The 23993-nt window shown below is 36.6% G+C and overlaps 1 protein-coding gene across 4 annotated transcripts in view; it reads right to left on the reverse strand.

The window, feature by feature from the left end:
* Positions 1–23993, reverse strand: part of KIF13A (kinesin family member 13A) — a 257778-nt gene that overhangs the window by 141900 nt on the left and 91885 nt on the right. For all 4 annotated transcript variants that reach the window (XM_072603931.1, XM_072603929.1, XM_072603930.1 and 1 more), the window contains exons 3-4: positions 21766–21778; positions 7040–7100 (exon numbers count right to left, since the gene is read on the reverse strand). In XM_072603931.1, the coding sequence (XP_072460032.1) occupies positions 7040–7100; positions 21766–21778 (74 nt within the window). The remainder of the gene's footprint in view (positions 1–7039; positions 7101–21765; positions 21779–23993) is intronic.

Raw genomic sequence — 23993 nt, forward strand, 5'->3', positions numbered from 1 at the left:
CTTGAGCTATCTTTCATTTCAGAATATCAAGCAAAGTCTTTCTCATATCTTTCTGAAACATGCTTTCCTAAAGATTAGAGTCCATGTTTGAATATGCCCAATCTTCCCTGTCTTGACTATCATGAACTCCAAGATGGCATGGGCACTTTCTCTGAAGGCTACTATCATTTTCAATTCAAAATGACTTCCTCTTTGTTGGTCAGGATTAGATCCAGAGGAAGTTATCCTTATCAATGCTGTTCTCTTCCTATAAGTAGAAACTTTAGCAAAGCAAGTCAAGAATTCATTAAAAGCTCTGCATTCAATGGGAAAAAAAAATCTCCAGCAGATATATGGATAGATGAAATCTCTGGCACAAACACATTTCACTTGCATATGAGTTTAAAAAAACTTTATTGGTAAAGTGTCCATTTCCTTCAGCTGACTGGCTGGTGTGAAGGAAGCTCTCAGAATGATATCACTTCTCCTTCTCCCTCTTTTATTATACTCTTAGGCTCTCTCCAGTGTGCTTTGCCTTCATGTTTGTAGGCTTCACAATAATACAGCTAGTGAAACCCTTGAAAGAAAAAAACTTTTTTACACTTCTTTTAATTCCATGCACTTAGCAGAGTGCTTAGTACATGTAAGGGCTTGATAAATGCTTGTTGATTGATATACAATGCTTATGTTATAGCTTTTATAAGATCCATTTCTTAGGGACAAAGAATTCTGTTGCCCTACCATCCCAATGACTTTCAATGTTATTTAAGAAGCCATATTTAACTCCTAGCATTAAAATCTCAAGTCTATTTGTTCTTTGCACACACACTTCATGAATCATTACACACACACACGCACACACACACACACACACACACACACACACACACACACACACACACACACACACACACACACACACACACCCCTGAGGAAATTGTTCCCCCTTCTTAGTTATTTATTTAAGCACCTCTAAACCACTGTTAGTTCAGACTTCCAAAATCTTTTTTTATCTCGATACTCCTACCTTTGAGTCATATTATTTCATGATATACCTGCTGACTATAATGGTGTCCGATACAACAGTTATGGCTGGTGATTTTCCTTCCTCCCACTTATTCCTCTCTTTTTTCAAATCAAAGCCCTTTTAAACTTGGGAAAAGGATATTTCCCCCAGAAATCCTGTTACATACTCAGTCTCAAGTAAAGAAGCTATCTTTACAGCAGCATCAGCTATAGACTCCCAGTCACCAAATAAAAATCCTGCTCTTCAACATCAAGGAGTGTACTTGCAAATAATTCCTTTTTATTAAAACAAAGTTTAATATTAAAAATCATATTAGACTTTCAGAAATCTTAAAACATCTGTCTGTTTCATACCTCAACAGCAATCACTGCAGGAAATAACTAACAAATATTCATTGAGTGAAAAAATTGAAATGGAATCAAATAGTCAAATAACAAAAAGACAAACAAAAATTCTCCAAATCTTAACTTGCTTCATAAAAACAGATGCTTACTTCTTGAATTAAAGTATGGCTGATTCCAAACAAAAACAGAGGCTTAATATCTTAGTATTATGATATGTAAAAATGTTAGTGATAACTTGTTCAGGAGATTAATGAAGAGATGGAGTGAAATATTTTCAAAATAAGGACTGAAAAGGGAAACATATTTTTGGCTGTCTCTGGAAAAGGTGCTTATGTCAACATCAGCTAGCTACTCAAGAATTTCAAATCTAATTTACTTTTAAAAGAGAAAAAGATCTATAGGCTTATTTCCTACCCAACAGGTTATTCTTTGATTTGATGATTCAATGAATTTAAAACTGAAAGGGACTTTAGACATAATCTACCTTCTGATCTAACAGATGACAGGAAAATCACTCTACCTAAGCAGTCTTCTTACTCTGATAGGTTATTTTCTATCCCTGCAGCCTCTTCCTCTCACTGGTCAGTTACTCCTGGCACCTCTATTTCATCTTTCTTTTTTAAATTATTTTTTATTTATTTTTGGTGTTTTTGCATTTTGAGTTCCAAATTCTCTGCCTCCCTCCCCCACTCACTGAGAAGATAAGCAACATGAAACAATTATACATGTGAAATCATGTAAAATATTTCCACATTAGCCATATTTCAAAAAGAGCAAGAAAAATAAAGTAAGGAAATTATACTTCAGTTTGCTCTTAGAGTTCATCAGTTCTCTCTCCGGAGTTGGATAGCACTTTTTACTCATGAGTTCTTTGGAATTGTCTTATATCATTATATTGATCAAAGTAGTCAAGTCTTTCACAGATGATCATCATAATAATATTGCCATACTGTGCAGAATTATCTCCCATTTCTTCTCATTTCACTTTGCATCAGTTTACGTACATCTTGCCATGCTTTTCTGAAACCACATTCTTAGTCATTATTCAATCACAATCATATGCCACACCTTTTTCTCCATTCCCAAACTGAAAAGTATCACCTCAATTTCCAGTTCTTTGCCACCACAAAAAAGACCTGCTATAAATGTTTTGTACTTATGGATCATTTTCCTTTTTCTTTGATTTCTCTGAGATACAGACCTAATAAAGGTATTGCTGGGTCAAAGGGTATATACAGTTTAATAGCCCTTTGGGCTTAGTTCCAATTTGTTCTCCAGAAAGGCTGGTCCAATTCATTACTCCACCAGCAGTACCTATTTGTCCCTCATCATCTCCAGCATTTGATACTTCTGATAGTTATGAGGTGGTACCTCAGAGTTGTTTTAATTTGGATTTCTCTAATCAATAGTAACGTAGAGCATTTTTTTCATAACTCTATCTAGTTTTTAATTTTTCTTCTGAAAATTGCCTATTCATATCCTTTGACTGTTTGCCAGGAAACTGAATTGCTTCCATTTGAACTGTCTTAGGAAGATTCTGAGGATCATCTGGCAGGATAAGGTACCAGACACTGAAGTCCTTGCTTGAGGTGAACTGCCAAGCATTCAAACAATGCTTCAGAGAGTGCAACTCTGATGGGCTGGCACATTGTTCAAAATCAAAATGTATGCTTGACAAAAAGACTATTTTATGGAGAACTCACATGGGGCAGGTGATCACATGGTGTTCAGAAGAAGTGATACAAAGACACTCTCAAGGTCTTTCTCAAGAACTTTGGACTCGACTGTGCAACATCGGAGACACTGGTACACGACTACTAAGCATGGTGCGCCCACATCAGAAAGGGTGTTGTGCTCTTTGAGCAAAGCACAATTGAGATGGCACAAAGTAAACATAGAATGCACAAATTTGGGATAGCCACCCCAAATATTCACATGGACTATCTGTGCCCAACCTGTGGTAGAGAATTCTGAGCTCATATTGGTCTGATCAGCCACAATAAGACACACTGAAATTTCACTTTATCATAGTGATGTCATTTTGGGCCTTTTCAAAAATGAAGGACAACAACCAACCAACCAGTTGGAGAATGGCTCTTATTTTTCTATATTTGACTCAGTTCTATACTCAGTATATATTTGAGAAATGAGGCCTTTATCTGAAAAACTTGCTATAAAATTTTTGTTATTAGTTCATTGTCCATTTTAGCAAAATGTAGTTTCCCTGATTATCACTTTAATTAGGTTTCTTTTTGCTTTTGCTTTGTTCTGAGATCATGATTACTACTTTTGACTTTTTTACTTCAGCTTAAGCATGTTAGATTCCACTCCAAATTTATTTTAATTCTGTGTATGTCTCTTGTAAACAACATACTGCTGGATTCTGGTTTCTAATCCATTTTACGGTTGAGCTCATTCCATTCACATTCACAGTTATGATTACTGTGTATTTCCCTCAATCCTATTTTCTTGTTTCTTCTCTTTCTCTTTTTATCCTATCCCTCCTCAAAAATCTATTTTGCTTCTAACTACTGCTTCCCTTAACATGTCCCCCAATTTATCATCCCCCTCCTTTGCTCCTATTCCCTTGCCCTCTTATTTCCCTACTGGCTAAGTTACATTTCTATATACAACTGAATATGTATTTAATTGATTGATTGATTGATAGATTCTTCTCTCTTTGAACCAATTCTGATTAGAGTGATGTTCATGCATTGCCTACCACTTTCCACATTGTAAAGGCTCTTCCTTGTGTATCTCTTTAAGAAAATCTTCTCTCTCTCTTGCCCCAGGGCATCCCTTTTTCTCATTCCATCATTTTTTGGGGGGATACCCTTCCAATACAACTCACACTCATGCCCTCTGTCTATATAAACTCCTTTAAACTACTCTAATAATGATAAAGTTCTTAGGAGTTACATGGATCATCTTCCCATATAGGAATGTAAACAGATGAATTTTATTGAGACCCTTATGATTACTCTTTCATGTTTACCTTTACATACTTCTCTTGAGTCTTGGGTCTGAATGTCAAATTTTTTATTCCTCTTTGAAAGTCCTCTATTTCATTAAATATCCATTTTTTTTCCCCTGAAGGATTATACTCACTTTTTCTGGGGAGGTTATCCCTTCATTGTAATCCTAAATCCTTTGCCTTCCAGAACATCATATTTCAATTTCTCTGCTCCTTTAATGTGGAACCTGCTACATTTTATGTGATCCTGACTGTGGATCTACAATATTTGAATTATTTCTTTCTAGTTGCTTGAAGTATTTTCTTTTCTTTTCTTTTCGGTTGTTGTTCATCCATCATTTTTTAAAAATTTATTTATTTTTTTACTTTTCAACATTCACTTTTATAAGATTTAGAGTTCCAAATTTTTTTTACCTCCCTCCTTTGGTCCCTCTGCAAGACGACATGCAACGTGATATAGGCTACACATGTACAATCATAATAAACTTATTTCCACATTAGTCATGTTGTTGAAAGAAGAATCAGAACAAAGGAAAAATCACAAGAAAGAAAAAAACAAAAAGTGAAAACAGTATGCTTTATCTTCATTCAGACTCCATAGTTCTTTCTCTGGACATGGATGACATTTTGCTTGAAGTATTTTCCCTTTGACCTGGGAGCACTGGAATTTGTGATACAGCTTACATGTAATATTATACAATATTCCTAGGAGTTTTCATTTTGGGATCTCTTTCAAGGAGGTGATCAATGGAGTCTTTCAATTTCTCTTTTACCCTCTAGATCTAAGATAATAGAAACAGTTTTCTGCGATAATTTCTTGAAGCATGATGTCTAGATTCTTTCTTTATCATGGCTTTCAGGTAGTCCAGTAATTCTTAAATTACCTCTCCTTGATCTATTTTCCAGGTCAGTTGTTTTTGCAATGAGACATTTCACATTTTCTTCTATTATGTCATCCTTTTGACTTAGTTCTATCATTCTTGATGTCTCATGGAATCATCAGCTTCTACTTGCACAATTCTAATTTTTAAGGAATTATTTTGCTCAGGGAGATTTTTGTACTTCCTTTTCCATTTCACCTAGTCTGATTTTAAAAGAATTCTTTAGTAAACTTTTTTTGCCTCTTTTACAATTAGGCCAATTCTGTTTTTTAAGGCGTTATTTTCTTTATCATTTTTGTGCCTCTTTTGCCAACCTGTTAATTCTTTTTACATACTTTTCTGGCATCACTTTAATTTCTTTTCCCAACTTTTGCTTTACCACTTATCTCTTTCATGAACTCTTCTAGAAATTCTTGTTGGGCTTGGGTCTAAATAGCATTTTTCTTTGAGGCTTTGTAGTTCTTTTCACACTGTTGTCTTCTGAGTTTATGTATTGGTCTTTCTTGCCACCACAGTAGCTTTTTATGATCAAATTCTTTTATTTTTCTTTACTCATTTTCCTAGACTATTTCTTAACTTCGAACTTTAAGTTAGAGTTGGCCCCTGCTCACTTAGGGATAGGGAGGCACTGTCCCACAATTAAGCCTTTTTCATGCTCCTGTTTTCAGAGCTAGTACTGGGGGTCTGAAAGTTTTTGGTAGCTCCAAGGTGGTGTTATTCTGGGAGAGGTGTGGTCACTGCTCTCCTGGTCTGTGCTCTGGTCTTTACTCAGGAAGGGGCCCTGTTTCCATGCAGCCACAAACACTAATGTTCCTCTAATTCCTTAGAATTGTGATCAGAGCCCCTTCTTCTTTTTTGACTGACCCCCAGAGCTCCTCTTTGTCCTGGAACTGCAACCTAGAACTGTGTATGCGCAATAGAGTTGCCAGTCATTGCCAGGTGTGTCTAGTACCAACAAAAGGTTCCCTGTAATCTCCTCCTGACCAGTTATCTGACTGTCCTCTTACCATAACTGGGCTGTGAGCTCCTGAAGCTGCTGTTCTTACAGCCAGCTATAGATAGATACTATAGCTAGTATCTGTCCTACATAGACACTAGCTATATGACCCTGCTGCAGCCACATGTGTGGGTTCTGGACAGACTTCCAACCTGGTGTCCCACACTTTTCTTGCCAACCTCTTAAGTTTTCTTAGGCTGGAATTCAGCTGGGTTACCTCTAGTCTGTCATCTTGGCCTGGCATCTCTATTTTAAAGGAGCTGACCAGGTCAGTCATGTTTCATTGTTTCATTGCTCTCTGAACTATACTACAGACTCTCCAGATTGCTTTCTCCAACATATACCAACTCAAGTACCTCCCTCCACTTCTGCCTTCCAGCTTCCTTTTATATACCATCTTCTCCCATTAAAATATAAGCTCCTTGAGGGTAAAGACTTTGTTTTCTTTTTCCTTGTATTTGTATTCCTAATGCTTATCACAGTGCCTGGCATATAATAAGTGCTTAAAAAATTTGTTAACTGATGGTGCTAATATGTGTAATATACTATACAGAAATTTGAAAAGATGTATATTAAAATATTTTGAATGAAAAAAAGTACACCAGAAAGTACTCACAAGCAAGTACTTATGAGAATGATAGGACTGAGGGTTATAGTTTGTGCTCACAACTACATAAAAATGGATAAGACTGGAAGAAAATTTGAATAGAAATAAGTTATTTTTATTGTACATGTTCTATATAATTTTTATTATAAACAAACAACCCTTAAATAAAGTAGTCAGGGGCCAAAATGAAGGCAGAATAAACTGCAAACTCAAAACAGAAAAAAACTTACCAGCATATTTTGTAGTGTTTGATTCATCCATAGACCAAAAGCAGTAATCAAAGGCAAAAACCTGCATCAAGAGAATAAAAAAGATATAATATTCTCCAGCAACATCTCATTGATGTAGCAGGTTCAAAGATGACTCATTGATATGGACTAGAAAGATAGGAAATTCTATTTACCTAAACTCATTCATTTGGAAGAACTGAAATAAAAGCCAGAATGAACTGCCTTGATGAATATGAAGACTTCTTTCAGATTAGAACGTTTGTGTATTACATATGACTTTACAGTAAATTCCCACTGTAAGGTATGATTGAATTTTGTTTCCACAAAAAATATATAAAATTATAATTTATGCTGATGGCTACTGTCAGAGACAAAACTGCTTGTATAAGGCAGTGAGTGGGGAATGCTGACCCTGAAAATCAGCATAATTTTCTTTGTTCTGAAAAGGCCTCTTAGTACATACCAAAAACAACTGCCAGGCCAGCTCTCATCCACAAAGGAAAAGGACGAGAAACATGAAACCCACCTTTATTATTGATATCCTGGGTTGGAATCTTGGAACTCACACTTTTATTGGTTCTCTTAAGCAACTGAAAACTCCTTTATCATGCTATCTGATGTGGACAAAAGAGGAGGGGACTAAGAGTATTCCTTTAAAGGATAAAGTAAATGAAGATGGAATCAAGGGGTGGGGTTTAGTGAATGCTGGAATGGTCACCAATGAGGTTCAAGGTATGAAATTCAAATCTGGATGAGGTATAAAGACTTATGTAACTAGCATTATGGGGGCTTGGGCCAGGCTCTGCTTGCAGGCCAAGTTACCTGTCTTTTAGACATAAAATAAAACTCTTTTTTCTAAATTCATTCATGGTCAGATAGAATTCTTGGTTATTTCTAACACTACCTACTCAGAATTAAGATAAACAAAAGTTCAAGGAGGATTTTTTTGCATTCTGCTTTATAAGAAAGAGGTAAGTAAATAAATAAGTAAATAACCTGATATTAGAAACTTACTCCCAAAGCAAGGGGAGATAGGTGGCTACATCCTATATCTGGTGTTAGATACAGAAACTAGCTATGCTACCCTGGGCAAGTTATTTAACCTCTTCTTGCCTCAGTTTCCTCACTGGTAAAATGAGGATAATAACAGAACCTATATCCCAGGGTTGTTGTGAGGATCACATGAGACATTTCTAAAGCACCCTCCACAGTGCCATAAACACAGTAAGCACTATAGAAACTATTATCTATCTAGTTACTATGTATATAATACACATATTACATATATACAGCTATATGGCTATTATTACTTTTATTATTAAAGCAACTTTTTGTATATATCAGATACTTTTAGTATGTGTGCAGATTCAGTTTTGTATCTTATATTTACCACACCCAAAATATTATATAGAGAAAATTATGACTCTTTGACCTGGTAATATACTAATAGGCCAATACACTAGAGACCAAACAAACAAAAATAGAGAAAGATTCTATATGTACAAGAATTGTTTAGCCAAGCTATATGCTGTAGCAAAGAATGGAAAACTAAGATGGTATCCATCTAATGGAAAACAGTTGAACAAATGAATATAATGACATATTCCTGCACTCTAAGAAATCATGAACGGAATGGATTCAGAGAAACCTGGGGTGACTTCTATGAATGTATACATAGCGAAGTAAGCAGAAACAAGAGGATAATTTATAGAACTGTTATTTCAGTCTTTCATTGCAAAGAAATGGCGTGCTTACTAGGTGCCAAGCACTGTGCTAAGCATTTTACAAGCATTATCTCATTTGTCCCTCACAATCACACTGGGAGATAGGTGCTGTTGTTGTCAGTGAATAGTTTCAGTCACATCTGACTCTTTAACTCATCATGACCCCATTTGCGATTTTCTCAGCAAAGATACCGGGTAGTTTTCCATTTCCTTCTCCAGCTTATTTTATAGATGAGGAATTGAGGCAAACAAGGTGAAGTGACTTGTTCAGGGTCACATGCTAGTATCGGAGACAAGATTTGAACTCAGGAAGAGAAGTCTTACTAACTCCAGGCCCAGGCTCTGTGCCTATGGAGTCACCTAGCTGCCCAAAGGGCTACTATTATTCCCATTTTACAACTGAGGAAACTGAGGTAGTCAAGAGGTTAAGAGACTTGCCCAGAACTATTAAGGTCTGAGGCTTGAATTCAACTCAGGTCTTCCTGATTCCAGTCTAACACTCTATCTACTGCACTACCCAGCTGCCTCAAAGAAAAACAACTGTGAACAATTTAAGAATTCTGATGAATGCAATGACTAACCATGATTCCAGAAGACTAATGAAGCATGCTGTACCTTTTGACAGAGGGAGGATAAAGTCAAGGTGCAGAATAAAACATACATTTTCAGACATGTCCAAAGTTGTATTTGGTTTGCTTGACTATGCTTACTTAGGACAAGATTTTCTTTTATTTGGGTGGCAAGAGAAAACTGAGAGGGAAAAGGAGACTTAGCAATAGTGATACAAAAAAAGTGGATCATTAAAGCGTTTTTAAATGCAGAGAAGACAACAGAAGGCCAGAGGGACGTAGGAAAATAGGATACTTAGAAACTAAAGTGCTGAATTGATAACAGTCATGATTTTGTATACAAGACTCTTTTTTCTATTCTTCTTTTAAAACAATACTCACTCCACTCTGCATCTGCTTCTCTGCCTGGTTTCAACTCCATGGGACAATATTCACCTCCCAATTAATCCCATCTAATCTCATCACCATGCTACTAACTCAGGTCTCTAAGGACACGACCTCTCAAGGAGTACCAACCTCCCCCCAAGGTTTTCTTTTATGGACAGCAGAATATGGACTCTTTTGCTCACTCTACTCTGTAAATGTTGCTCTAGCTGGTTTCAACTCTTTGGAACAATGTATTCCAACAGGAGACACACCTGGTCTTCCTTTCAACCTCCCCCTACCCTCCATTACCTTCTTGTCTCTTTTGCAAGGCAGGGACTGCCTTTCTTTTTATTAATTGTATCCACACAGCTTAGCACAGGGCCTGGCACACAGTAGGTACTTAAGAAATATTTTATCTGATTGGATTAGATTGCTTTGTTGTTATTTATCAAGCTTATCATATCAAATAAGAAAAAAATATTTTAAAAAGAAAAATACTCTATGATGCCGTTTATCTCACAATTTTTCATCAGCCCAGTCAACTCCAATGACCATCAGTTTTACTTTACTCCATCAGTTTACTAATAATTCCACGCTTTTGATGTGACTTATTTTTCTTCGTATTTGACCCATGCCTTCCTTGGAGGAAGAAGTGTCTACTCTTTTCAAAAGCTAATTCCTCTAACTTGAGTTTTCATCCCATGATCTCATACCTGCAAATGAATTAAACTTTTGATCCTGCTCTGGAAATTTTCATGGAATCTTTTTTGAAATATAAAAGTACACTTGCATGAGAGTGGCATCAATTCCATTACCTCTCACATGCAAAACAAGTGCCTTGGACTGCAGCTTACTATTTTAATATACTTAAAATTAGAAAGAGACAAAGACATCTCATAGAATCAGACTTAAATCTAGAAGGGAACTTGGATGTCATCAAGGCAAACCCTCTCATCTTGCAGATGAGAAATTGAGGCACTGAGAGGCCGAGGGTCACATAGCTATAAACTGTAGGAGGCAGAATAGTGACCTGGGTCTTCTTGACTCCCTGTCCAGAGCTCTATCTACTACAATTTCAATTTTGATTTGAATGATTTCTCCAAGGACACAAAACAAATGAGTAGGAAAAAGCCACATTATATATCATTTCCCCCCTTACCCCAGCTAAACATGATCTTTCCCTGCTTTGAATTCCCATAGCATTTCCTTTATAACTCTCTTAGGGAACTGATCCCACATTGCTTAGGTAGACTGTAAGATTCTTAAAAAATGGCCATATCTTAATCATCTTTGTATCCTACACAGTGCGTAGCACAGAGTAAATATAAGGATTTTCTTTTGTTAATGGATTTTTATTTACATAATTTTTTACATCACCTACATTTCCCTCTGCCTCTTACCTAAAAGCCATCCTTTAGAACTATTAGTTTTAAAAAAAAAAAAGAATACGAAACAAAAATAATAAAACCAATGAACACATTGAAAAAAATTTGATGTTATATGCAGTGTCACATACCTGTGCCTACCCGCCACACACAACCTGGGGCAAATAAGGGGGAACATGTCTTTTTCTATCTCTTCTTTGGGGCCAAACTTGTTTAATATTGTCACGACATCAGTTTCAATGGTTGTTAGTCTAACCGATGTACATTGTTCCAGTCTCTACTTTACTTTGCATCAGTTTATAATTTAAATAAATATTTTCCATCTGCCATTTCTTATATCACAGTAACATTCCATTACATTTATGTCATACATTTAGCCATTTCCCATTTGATGGGCATCTACTTTGTTTCCAGTTTTTTGCTACTACTACTAGTTTTTTTCCAGTATAGTGCTGCTATAAATATTTTGGTGTATATATGAGGCTTTCCCACCTCCCTACTGACATCCTGGAGAGCATATACCTAGCAGTGGAATATCTGGGTCAACAGGTACGGACATTTTAGAAATAAATAATGGACACAGTTGAGAGATGGAGTATTCTATGTAAGAAATAGCAAAGCTAATATTACTGCATCAGAGTATGTGTTTGTGTGGGGCAGAAGTGTAAGGTCAAAGAAAACTGGAAAGTCACTAGAAATAATTGAATGGGGGAGAGAAGTTGGTTAGACTTTCTCTTCAGGAAGAACAATTTGATGGCTGAGTGGATAATGGACTGAAATGAAAAAGAATTTGTGACAGGAAGCTGTTACAATACTCTAGGTATGGAGCTATGAGGGCCTGTCCAGATAGTGGCAAAGTCAGAGGAGAGAAGGGGATCTATACAAGAAATGCTATGAAAATAGAAATGACAAAACTTGGCAAATGGAAGGATTAGATATGAGAAGTAAGAGCAAGGCACTGAGGAAGAAATCTAGGTTGCAAGCCTGAGCAACTTGGAGGATTTTGGTACCCTCAACAGTAATAGGAAAATTAGAAAGAAGGGAAGGTCAGGAGGGGAAAGATACTGAGTTCAGTTTTTGACATGTTAAGTTTAAGATTTATGATAGTCATTTTAAGATGTCCAAGTCATGAAACCAGAGATAAGAAGAAGGGTTAAGGTTGGACAAGTACATCTGACAATCATCTGCATAAAGTTGAATCCATGGGACCTGATGAGATCACCAAGTGAAACAGTAAGGAGGTAGAAGAGAAGAGCGCCCAGGATAGTCTTAAAGGATGCCCATCATTAGTGGGCATGAAGACTGAGGAGTGGTTACATAGTGAGGAAGAAAGCCAGGAGAGAGGAGTACCCCAAAAACCTAGAGAGAAAAGACTGTCAAGACTAGAGTGCGATTGAGCATTCATTTAAGAAACTGGAGAGGTTAAAAAAAAGGAATGAGAATTGAGAAAAGGTCATTAGATTTGGCAATTTCTAGGACTGTATTAAGTAATAATAAAAAGAAAGCTATCTTTAGCTTTTCTATTTTCTGGAAATTTTTCTGGTATTTCTTAATCACAAATAGGGTTAGCTTTAGGTTTTACTGTAAGCATATCTTTCCCATTGTACTGAAAAATAGCCTTCTATGCTTATGCCTTTTAGGGTTTTTCAATTAAGTGAGCATTGTATTTTTCCAAAGGCTTTTATTCATCTACTGATGCAAACATGATTTTTGCTAGTTGGGGGTTAGTTTTTCTTAAAAAACCCCCAACATTTTTCTAATGTTAAATCATCCTTGCATCACTAGAAAGAATCAAACTTGCTCACAACACAGATTTTCTTTTTAATTGCCTCAATCTTTTTGTTAGGATTTCATTTAAAATTCTGAATCCATTTTCATTAATGATTTTAATCTATAGTTTCTTTATGTTTATGTCATAAAAACAGCTTAGAAGAAAATGTCATTTCTCAATTTTTGAGAATGTTATGTAGCAATATGTATCAATTGTTCCTTACATACTTGATAAAACTTAACTGTGAACCAATCTGGACTAAGGGCTTTTTTTCCTACAGTTCTTCTATGACTTCTTTAAATTCATTTTCTAAGATTGGATTAAGATCCCTAATTCATATTCCGTTCATTTTGGCATTCTATCTTTTTTGTACATAATTTTTTGTTTCCTTTAAATTTTTGGTTTTGCTAATATATACTGTATACAGTCCTAATCATTCTTTTTTTATTTTTCCTCTTTTTTTAACCTTGTTCATTTTTTTTTAAATTTTGGTAACTTTATTTTACTCTACTTTTATTTTCTATTCTTCTTGATAGAATGCTGATTTCATTGAGACTTTCTTCTTCATTTTCTTAACATGCTTTCAAATATATGAATCTGCCCTGAGGACTGCTTTGTCATCTTTTTCAACCTTCTGCTGCCTGTTTTTTTCCCCTATCCTGAACGAACTAGTTGGAAACAACTCTGCATTTCTAAGTTCCCCTCTCCTTCACAATCTTCTTCCCTGGACTTTCCACTGCTCCACAGCTAACTCCTTTCTTTTTCCTTGAATCTTGGGGTTAATGTGATTGATGGGGCTCAATATGTTCAGCACTATATATTCGAAGATTCCTGCCAGACACTACTAAGGGGTGAACTCCTAAAGTTAGTGCCTAAAACTAAAACTATCATTTGGACCATGAAGTCACCTCCCCTGGGCCAGCACAGCTCTAAATTAGGGGTATGTGTGTGAGTGTGTGTGAAGAGCGAAAAATGAGGAAGTAACCAATGAGCCTGGGAGCTTTTGGTTTTCAACTATCTAGAATCCAACTACGACCTCTTCATCTGAAATACAGAATAAACACCAGCACTTCTTATCTGCATTTTGCTCAGCATATCAACTCTATCAAACACTCTCAAATATAAATATTATTGGCTCCTAAACATAAAACAAAAGTGATTCCCTTGGTTTTTACACACACACACACACACACACACACACACACACACACACACACACACACACACACACAGACTTGGTCAATTTAGTCTACTTGTCTCCCTCTTCTCTTTCTCATTGTCTTCCTCCTCTCTCTTTGGACACTCATCCAACTATAGCTCCCTGCTGCCTTTAAGAATCTCTTTTCAAATGCCTACTTTTGAATTTCATCAACAAGATGCCCTCTCTGGACATTTTTTTACCTCTTCTCATTTTTCCTGCTTGTACATGTCATTTTTCAAAATTTCCCTTTTGAAGGGCAGCGTAGGTATTAAAAACACCTGATAAAATGGCACGTCATATTGCACCCAAATTAAGCCAAAACAAAGAACAAAAGTCTTCAACTTAATTTCCAGTGTCTATATTGTACATTTCTTGGAAAGTTTTGGTCCTCTCTACCTTTCATCTATTCTACAAGTATTAGAGGAGTGAAAACTTTGTTCTAGGTCCCTGTTGAGGACCATGACTCCAATCTTTTAGCAAGGTTACTGATAATAACCAATGAGAACTTTTTTAATAATTATTATTTTTTACTTTTTTCTTAGTTTTGAAGGTTTTTCTTTCATGTATATTCATTTCCATAGGCATGATCCCTCTTCTTATCCCTTGTAACAAAGGTCTAGAAATAATAAGAAAAAAAGACCAGTATAGAAAAACTAGGCAGCATAACAGAGCACTGGGCCTAGAGTCAAGGGGACCTAAGTTTGAATCTGGTCTCAAATATACACTAGCAGTGCGACCCTGGGCATGCCACTTAGCTGCCTCTTGCCTCCGTTTCTCCCTGTGTAAAATGAGGACATAACAACACCTATCTCATACAGTTGTAAAATGCACTTAGAACAGTGACTGGCACATGATAAGCACTATATAAATGTATATTGCCTTCCTCTCCATATCGACTATCTGATAGTTAATACTGTGTTCCATATCCATAATCCTCCATCTCGGAAAGGAAGGGAGGGAGCCACATTTCCTGGACACTTTCTGTTAGGCCAAGCTTGGTCATCACACTTAGATTTGTTATCATTGTTATTCTTCCCATTTACATTGCTGGTTCTGCTTACTTCACTTCATTACTTCATATAAGTCCTACGTACTTCTCTGAATTCTTCATGTTCAGTATTTCATGGCACATTAGTATTATATTATACGCTCTTATCATTTTGCAAAACTATCACCCACTGAACTGTTTCCAGCCTTGATTCAAGAATTTTTAGCTAGTTGGCACCAAGACAGAACTATAAAATGCAGCTTTCATTTTTACTAAATTTTAATGGCAGTACCTATATTCCCCTAGAACAAAGAAATTATATAAATTTGCTATGATTTGTTGGGGGAAAAAGAGGGGGGAAGATTTTCTTTAATATAAAAGATCAACTTGGATTACTACAAATTGTATTGTCTATTTATGAAGATCTCAAAGCACTTAAAATGCATCACGAATATCTAGCTAATTCTTCCATCATTTCTATGAAGTAGGAAAGAGGAAGGATACAGTATTTTAGCCTAATTTTCAACAGCAGGAAAATGAGGCACCAAGAATAAAAACATCTGGTTCAGTGCAAGTTAGAAGCACAAACATTTTGCCAGACTTCCTGAATCTAATAGATTTTTGGAAATTTATTTAATTTTTAAAAATAAAAACACTGGCAATATGTAAGCAACTAAGTATAACCTCAAAGCTAAAACTGTTTTAAACATTCCAGTGTCTTAAAGTGCCATTCAGAATGGATTTATACCTCATAAAAATTAATTTTTATTTCTATTTTGCTTGTTGCTTAAAGCAGCCAGAAACAGATAAACAGAAGTATTTCAGTTTCTTCCATATTTTGATTTTTAATAAAGACCACATAACACAGTTTCTCTAACAGCACATCCAAAATGTAATTTGGGGTAAATTCTAAGCACAGAATACTACTTCTTACAAAAAAATATTGAAAAACCAACTTGAAACTGGGCACATATTACATTATTTATCTGCTTACTCTGGGAAATCATCATTCCTGTACATTAAAAAGTAGTGGAAGGGGAAAGGAATAGATTAGCATGTAGTGCTTGAATAATCTTGACTTTAATGGACTTAGTACATCTGGCATGGCACTTGTAGGTTAACCCTTTGTCTATCATTCACTATTCCCATGTCCGTTAAGTGACCAATCAAATCTTGGCAAAGTACTAGGGATGGATAATATTTAGACTAGACCAAGACCAAGGCCTTTAGTCATACCAGTCCAAAGAATCAATAAGGTCATTATGATGTGAGGCCAATGAGAAGTTTTGCATCCAAAGAACAGGCTGGAGGAAGTGAGCTCATTCTGAGTCTAAATCTCAAATGATATGGTTCAAGATATCTAGCCTTCAGGATACCACTTTGCCCAAAATGACTCAGGATTAGGTTATATATCTTACCAGGTCCTCCTTAGACCCATCTTCACTTGATCAGCCTCAAAGGATAAAGAAACAAGGTCTCTTTTATGATATATTTGCTCCACACCACTCAGTATCCTCACACAGAAGACAGGGAAACTTGGTTAGTACCGAGGGGAGGGACTGAAGATGGAAGCTATCTATCATAGATCAATCACAGAGATCTTAGAATTACTTTTTCTAGTCCTCCTAGTCCCTCTTCATTGCTTATCTAGATTCCCATAATGGGGAGCCTACTTATCTTAAAAGAAAAGGATATTGCTATTTTTTTAATAGTAAGCTAAAATCAACCTCTCTGTGACTTTCATCCATTAGTCCTAGCTCTTCCCTCTGGAATTATGCAAAGCAAATCCAAATTGTCTTCCTTCAAATGTTTGAAAATAGCAATTGTCCATGCTAAACATCCCTAGTTACTTCTACTGATCTTTTGACCCAGTTTTGAGTTGTCTCCCCATCAATAAGTCTACTTTATAAGAAGTATCATTTGACAATGTCCTTCCTTAAAATTCATTTAGCAAATTACTTGAAGATGGAATGGCTTAAGGGGAATGTTTTTTTAAAATTGTATTTTGAGATTTTAAAGAATTAAAACAATATTAAAGGTATTTATATTTTCCTACTCTGAATACTGCACTCTAAGATAACTAATAGAAATTAAGAAATGGAAAGAAGTCAAACAATTCCTGCCGCAAAAAATTTCATGGGATCAAAATGAGGCAGAAAAATCAGCATTCCCATTGCTTTTGATGGGATTACAAGTGAATATGCGGAATGCCTACACAGCTGTTGTTAAATGAAGGTGGAGAAAATCAATAATCATTTTGACTGGATCCACTTCAAATTTATGTTACGTAACCTTAACTGGGTCCACTTCAAATTTATGTTATGTAACCTTAACTGGGTCCTCTGCTGCTATTCAATTTTATTATTCTTACCTTATCAATTCACTATCCCTCTCTCCATAGCAGCTCTTCCAAATCTTTTCATCCCTCCTCAAGCTTCTTATGACTCCTCCCCCTCTACGCTTTCAGTGGAGATTTTTATTTCACATTTTACAGAAAAAAATTAATCTATTCACTGAGAGCTTCCTCTTCTCCCCTCTTCTCCATCTCCTGTCACTCAGGTGCCTTCTGCCACTCTCTTCTTCTTTACCCCTGTCCCACATGATGAAATGGCCTTACTCCTTACCAAGGCTATCTTCAGGTATCTTTAGATCTATAAAGGATGTATAAAATGTTTCACTTAACTCTAAACATTCTCTATATCTCTATCAAGCTTTCTCTGCCAAGGAGAAAAGGAAAATATTCGTTTGGTTCCTTTTCTCCACTTAGAAATTCTAGCATGTTGTATAGTGTGGTAAGATCATGGAACTGTACTTAACAAAGTGTCTTGCACATAGCAGGCACCTCAATAAATATTTGTTGAATGAATGCTGCCATATCCATTAAATGTAAACCTCCTTGATGATAGGATTTTGCAACCACAGTGCATTGAACATAGTAGGTAACTAATGAACATTTACTGAATTATATTCTGGAAGAGGGCAAATGAGATCCCAATTAAAAATAAGAAGAAGAAAAAAGGAAGATGGAAGAAGAAGAGGAGGAGAATGGAACCTGCAAATTACAGACCACTGAGCTTGACTTGGAATTCTCGCAAAACTCTAGATTGTTATTCAAGATGAAAACCTAGAAAAAGAAGCCATGATCCTAAAGAACCAGCATGGTTTATGAAAAACAGGTCATATTAGACTACACTTCTTTTTTCAACAAGATTGCTAAACTAGAAGATCAGGACAATAGTTTATTTTCCTTAGATTTTTTTATCAAACCATTTGATGAAGTTTATGTGGACATTCTTATTGGAAGAATGGAAAGCTAGAGGGTAGATGAAAACAGAGATAGTTTAGGAACTGCTTAATGGCAGTATTCAAAGAATAGTCATTAATGATCCCGTGTTAACTTGTTACAAGGTCTCTAGCAGAGCACCCCAGAGACCTGTATTGGCCTTTTTGATCTTAAGAGAGGTGCCTGGAGCATTGAAAGTTGAAGCAACATGCCCAGGGTCACATAGCCATTGTTTGTCAGAGCTCTTCCTGATTCTGAGGCCAGCTTTCTCTCCGCTACACGACATAGCTTCTCAGTGTCATGAAAGCTGTTAATATTGTCAGTCAGTTAACAAGCATTTATTAAGCTTCTACTATGTGCTAGGCACACAGCTAAGCAATGAGGAGACAAAGAAAAACAAAAACAGTCCCTTGCCCTCATGGATTTTACATTCTAATCAGAGAGACAACATGTAAATAACTAGGTACCTACAAGACATATAGAGAGAAGAGGAAAGGCAATATGAGAAAAATGCTCTAGGTTGGGGTGGGGAACCTGCGGCCTTGAGGCCACCTGTGGCCTTCTAGGCCCTTGGGTGTGGCCTTTTGACTGAATCCAAGTTTTACAGAACAAATCCTTTTATTAAGAGAATTTGTTGTGTTAAGTTTGGATTCAGTCAAAGTGCAGCACTTGAGGACCTAGAAGATCACATGTGGCCTTAAGGCTGCAGGTTCCCCATGGCTTCTGTAGGAGCTAAAGGGAATGACTGGGAAAGTGACATTTGAGTCTTGAAGAAAGCCAGTAAACATGAGTGATAAAAATCATCAAAGATAGTAGAAAAGGTTAGGTTGAAGAGGAAGACTATGATTGTAAGGTAGAGGTAGGGAACCTATGGCCTTGAGGCCACATGTGGTCCTCTAGATCCTCAAGTGCAGCCCTTTGACTGAATCCAAACTTCAGAGAACAAATCCCCTTGGTAAAAGGATTTGTTCTGTAAAACTTGGACTCAGTCAAAAGGTTGCACCCAAGGACCTAGAAGGCCACATGTGGCCTCAAGACTGCAGGTTTCCCACCCCTGATCTAGGGGATGAGATCATTGTATCAAGTTGGATAATTCCTAAGGATCCATAGAAGACAGCAATAAGGGAAATAAGAGAAAGTGTCTGATAATGTCAGTGGGGAGCAAGAGGTATATGGACTCTTTCAGGCCCTGCTAATAATAAAAATAATATAGACAGCAAGTCTTCCTCACTAAGCACATAGAAGAGATCTTTTCAAGATCTCTTCAAGATTTGCTCAAATGGCTGGTACTATCTCTGGTTTAAACAAAAAAAGAAAAAAAAAGAAACACTAGGAAAATGAGAAGTCTGGGCACCTTGCCCTACACCTTTAGGGGATTAATCACAAGAGGACAAGGAAAGCAGAGAAAAAAAAAAGGAAACCCATACTTTCCTGACTGGTACAGAAATTATTCAGGTTGCCTACTTTAAGGACTATATTCTCAATACTTCCTTCCTACCTCCACTCTTGCTCCCTCCCCCTAGCAGTGGTTTCATGTGTTCCAAGAATCAACTTAGCCCATATAGCTCCAGAAACAAACTCAATCATCCCAGTTCTAGACCAGAGCACCCAGATGAGGAATCTGAAGCTAGAAGAGGTGTAGTGATACCTTCATCTTGAATGTGACTGGCTACTTCTTAGTGAGTCACAGCTGTGGTCAGTTCCATGGGCCAGAAACAGGTTGAATTTCTAACTCTTTTAATACCAAGTGCACAGGCCCTTTTGGCACACAAGAAGATACTCGTAGATAATACAGTCAGTTCTCAATTATTGAAGGTATGATTTATCCAGATTATTGGGTGCACATCTTTACCCCCTCTCTACTCTCTATCTGACTATTCACTGTTTTAACCCCTCTACTAAAGGTTGTATAGAATGAAAGGAATAAAACTTAAATCAGTACATTTTTGCTGATTATTGGTAGCTCTGGGGAAAAGTTTATTTGGGAAGGGAAAGTTTAATTTATCTGAATTTATCTAAAAATCTAATCTAAAAGGACATTTGGAGATTTTTTTGTGGATCTGAGTTATCTATCCTTGGAATGTGTTTCCTTCCTCTTTTGCTTAGCATAGTGTCTGGCAAATAGCAAATGCTTTATCTGTCTGCCTATTTGAAATCCTCCTTTTCCTTCAGAGATTAATTCAACTGCCATCTCCTCCACAAAGCCTTCCCTGACCTCAACCCAGGTGAAAGTATTTTTTCTCTTCTCAAAGTTTTCCCTAGAGTACCTTCTTCAAAAGGCAATTGAGTAGCTCAGGGCATAGAAGGTCTAGCCCGGAGTCAGGAAGACCTGAGTTCAAATCTGACCTCAGATACTTACTATCTGTGTGACCCTGTGCAAGTCCCTTAATTGTTTGCCTCAGTTTCTTCATCTGTAAAATGAGCTGGAGAAGAAACTGGCAAACTGCTCCAGTATCGTTGCCAAGAAAACCCCAAATGGGGACACAGAGAATCAGACACAACTAAAATGACTCAACAACAACAAGCTTTCTTCATACTTTTCATTTGCCTCTATTACACTATACTTTGTATTATACTTATCTACGATAGGTCATAGGTTTCCTCAACTTCAATACAGTAATATAAATTTCTTGAAGGCAGAGGCATGTTTTGTATACACACACACAGACACAGACACACACATCTATACGTACACATATTGTGTATGTATATGCATACATATGTATGTCTACACATGTGTGTATATAGAGCAGCATATAATATATGCATATCAAATATGTGTATATGACAGCATGTGTGTATATATAATATATAAAATGTATGTATGTATATATAAAATACACACATACATGCACTTAGTGCCAATACATTGTACAATGTAGGTCCTTGAAAAACTGTTTATTGAATCAAGTTACTAAATCTATCCTATCTTTATCTCTATTTAGCCTACGAGTCCTCCTATTTGGAAAGTCCTCTTTCTGTCCTTAAATCTTTTTCTTATACTTACGTACCTCTTAATCATTTAGCACATTTTTCATTTGAGACGTACGTATTTGTGACCATGTTTTATTTCTCCCTACTGGACTACACATTCCATGAAGGGAGGGACTAACTTGTTCATTTAATTTAGCATAGGGCCTATTTCTGATAAATATTTATTCATTTAAGTAGCTAAAAGCAACTTTACCCTATCAGTGATACCAGAAAACATGCTACGCTTTCACTTTTTTTCCTGTTCTTTAAGTGTCTGTGCTTTAGCTTGTGTTTGACTTGAAAGGGTCATTTTTCTTTAAAATGTGCATTCACTGCCAGAGGGGAAGAAAAGTGTTACATGAAGGTTATGTGATAGACCAGTCACTGTCAAAACACTACAAACACCGTTCCAATTCCTTTGGTTACTGGAGAATATACACAAACCAAACAATATATTGACACTTACCTTGGGTGGTTTTCTTGATGACAGAAACAAAAGCCAGTAGCAGTTGTAAAGAGGGTTGCCAGCACAGCCACCGTATCAGGGGGAACGAAAAGAGAGAGGAAAGAAGAAACACAAGGTGAACTTGGGGCTTTAATATGTTCTACACATTTAATATGTTCTGCACATTTTTCACTTCATAGTCAGAAGACAATGTAAGAAATTTAACACCATTAAGTTCAGCTCAAAAAATTCATAAGAAATACAAAAGAATGAGCCTTCTCCTTTAACAGAGGAAGAATGCCCACTAAGTCATTCAGAGAGATTTTTTTAAGTTTCCAGGGACGCGTAATACAGCAGATACTGGGCCAAGAGAAATGTCAGCATCTTTGTAACATGTGATTAAACCTTCTAGAGCACATGCTTTTAAAATGTACCAGTTTCTCAGACTTCATGGAGTTTTCGTAAAACCTAGATTGTACTTTACAGTCACGTAGAGATAAATGTATACTTTTATTTATACAGGAGTTTGCACCAAACTATTAAGTTATTAATTAATTGTTATCTATATGTTAATTACCAAGTTATCTAAGTACTCTATTAACCTCACGTCACTTCTCATGCAAATAGCTACAGTGTTTTGGAACTAAGAAAGCTAATGTGCAGCCCACCTAAAGCAGTCTGCCTTTAATCACCACAAGAGCTAAGCCTCACTTTCTCCCAGGCCATTTTGTCACTTGATTACAGAGATGGAATGATGAGCACAGCCCCTCAGTGCTGGGGATGGGGTGGAGAGGAGGGGAGAGAGCAAGGACACTGGGAACTGTGGAGCATCACCCCACAGGGAAACCACAGCAACAAATGACGGCTGTATGCTGCCTTCACGCAGCATTTTATTATTTACCAAGTGCTTTTTTTCCCAAAACAATCCTGCAAAGGAGGAAGAACAAGCACTGGAATCTACCTCTTCCAAATGAAGATCAGAAAGGTTTCCCAACTTGTCTACAGCTGTGCAGCTACTAAGCCTCAGAACAAAGATTTATTTTTCGGGGGGGTGGGGTGGTGGGGGGGAGAGTGTGTGAAAGGATATGAACAATTTAATCATTTTTTCCCATAATTACAAATTATTTTTTTAATTTTATTTTTATTTATTTTTTAATGTTCTACAATCACGACATAAAATTTAGATTTTAACCTCCCCACACCAACCTCCTACTACCCCCCCTCCCTCCCCAAGATGGCATGCAATTCTATATAGGATCTACATATACTTTCCTATTGAATACGTTTTCACTATAGTCATGCTGTGTAGACGAACTAAAATAAATGGAAGAAATCATATACCAAATCAAAACATAATACACAAACACACACACAAACATGATCTGCTACATTCTGCAAATGAATTCCATAGTTCTTTCTCTGAGTGTGGAGGGCATTTTGCCTTAGAAAACCACTGGGATTTTTTTTTAAGTTTTTGCATTATTTTGCATTATTGCATTAATTATTTGAGTTATTACAAAGTTCCAAGTCTACCAGAAGAAACTCTCGCACACCGTGGTCATTGCTATGCACAAAGTTCTCCTGATTCTGCTCCTTTTGCTCAGCATCAGATTATATAAGTCTTTCCAGGCCTCTCTGAAGTCTTCTTGTTCATCATTTCTTATGGTGCAATAGTATTCCATTACATTCATATACCATAATTTATTCAGTCATTCCCCAATTGATGGACATCCCCTTGACTTTCAGTTTTTGGCAACTACATAGAGTGCTGCTATAAATATTTTTGTACATGTGGGACCCTTTCCCATTTTTATGATCTCTTGGGGATATAGTCCTAGTAGCGATATCGCTGGGTCAAAGGGTATGCACATTTTTGCAGCCCTTTTGGCATAGTTCCAAACCGCTCTCCAGAATGGTTGGATGAGCTCACAGCTCCACCAACAATGAATTAGTGTTCCAACTCTCCCACATCCTCTCCAACCATTTATCATTTTCTTGTTCTGTCATGTTTGCCAATCTTATAGGTGTGATGTGGTACCTCAGCGTTGTTTTGATTTGCATCTCTCTAATCAAAAGTGATTTAGAGCATTTTTTATATGATTATAGATATCTTTAATTTCTTCCTCTGAAAAGTGCCTGTTCATATCCTTTGGCCATTTATCAATTGGGCAGAACAAAGATTTAAACCTACATCTTCCTACTCCTAAATCCAATGGTTCTTCTACTGCATTATGTGGCCTCTAACTAGT

This window comes from Notamacropus eugenii, chromosome 4, assembly GCF_028372415.1.
Source record: "Notamacropus eugenii isolate mMacEug1 chromosome 4, mMacEug1.pri_v2, whole genome shotgun sequence".
NCBI lineage: Eukaryota > Metazoa > Chordata > Mammalia > Diprotodontia > Macropodidae > Notamacropus > Notamacropus eugenii.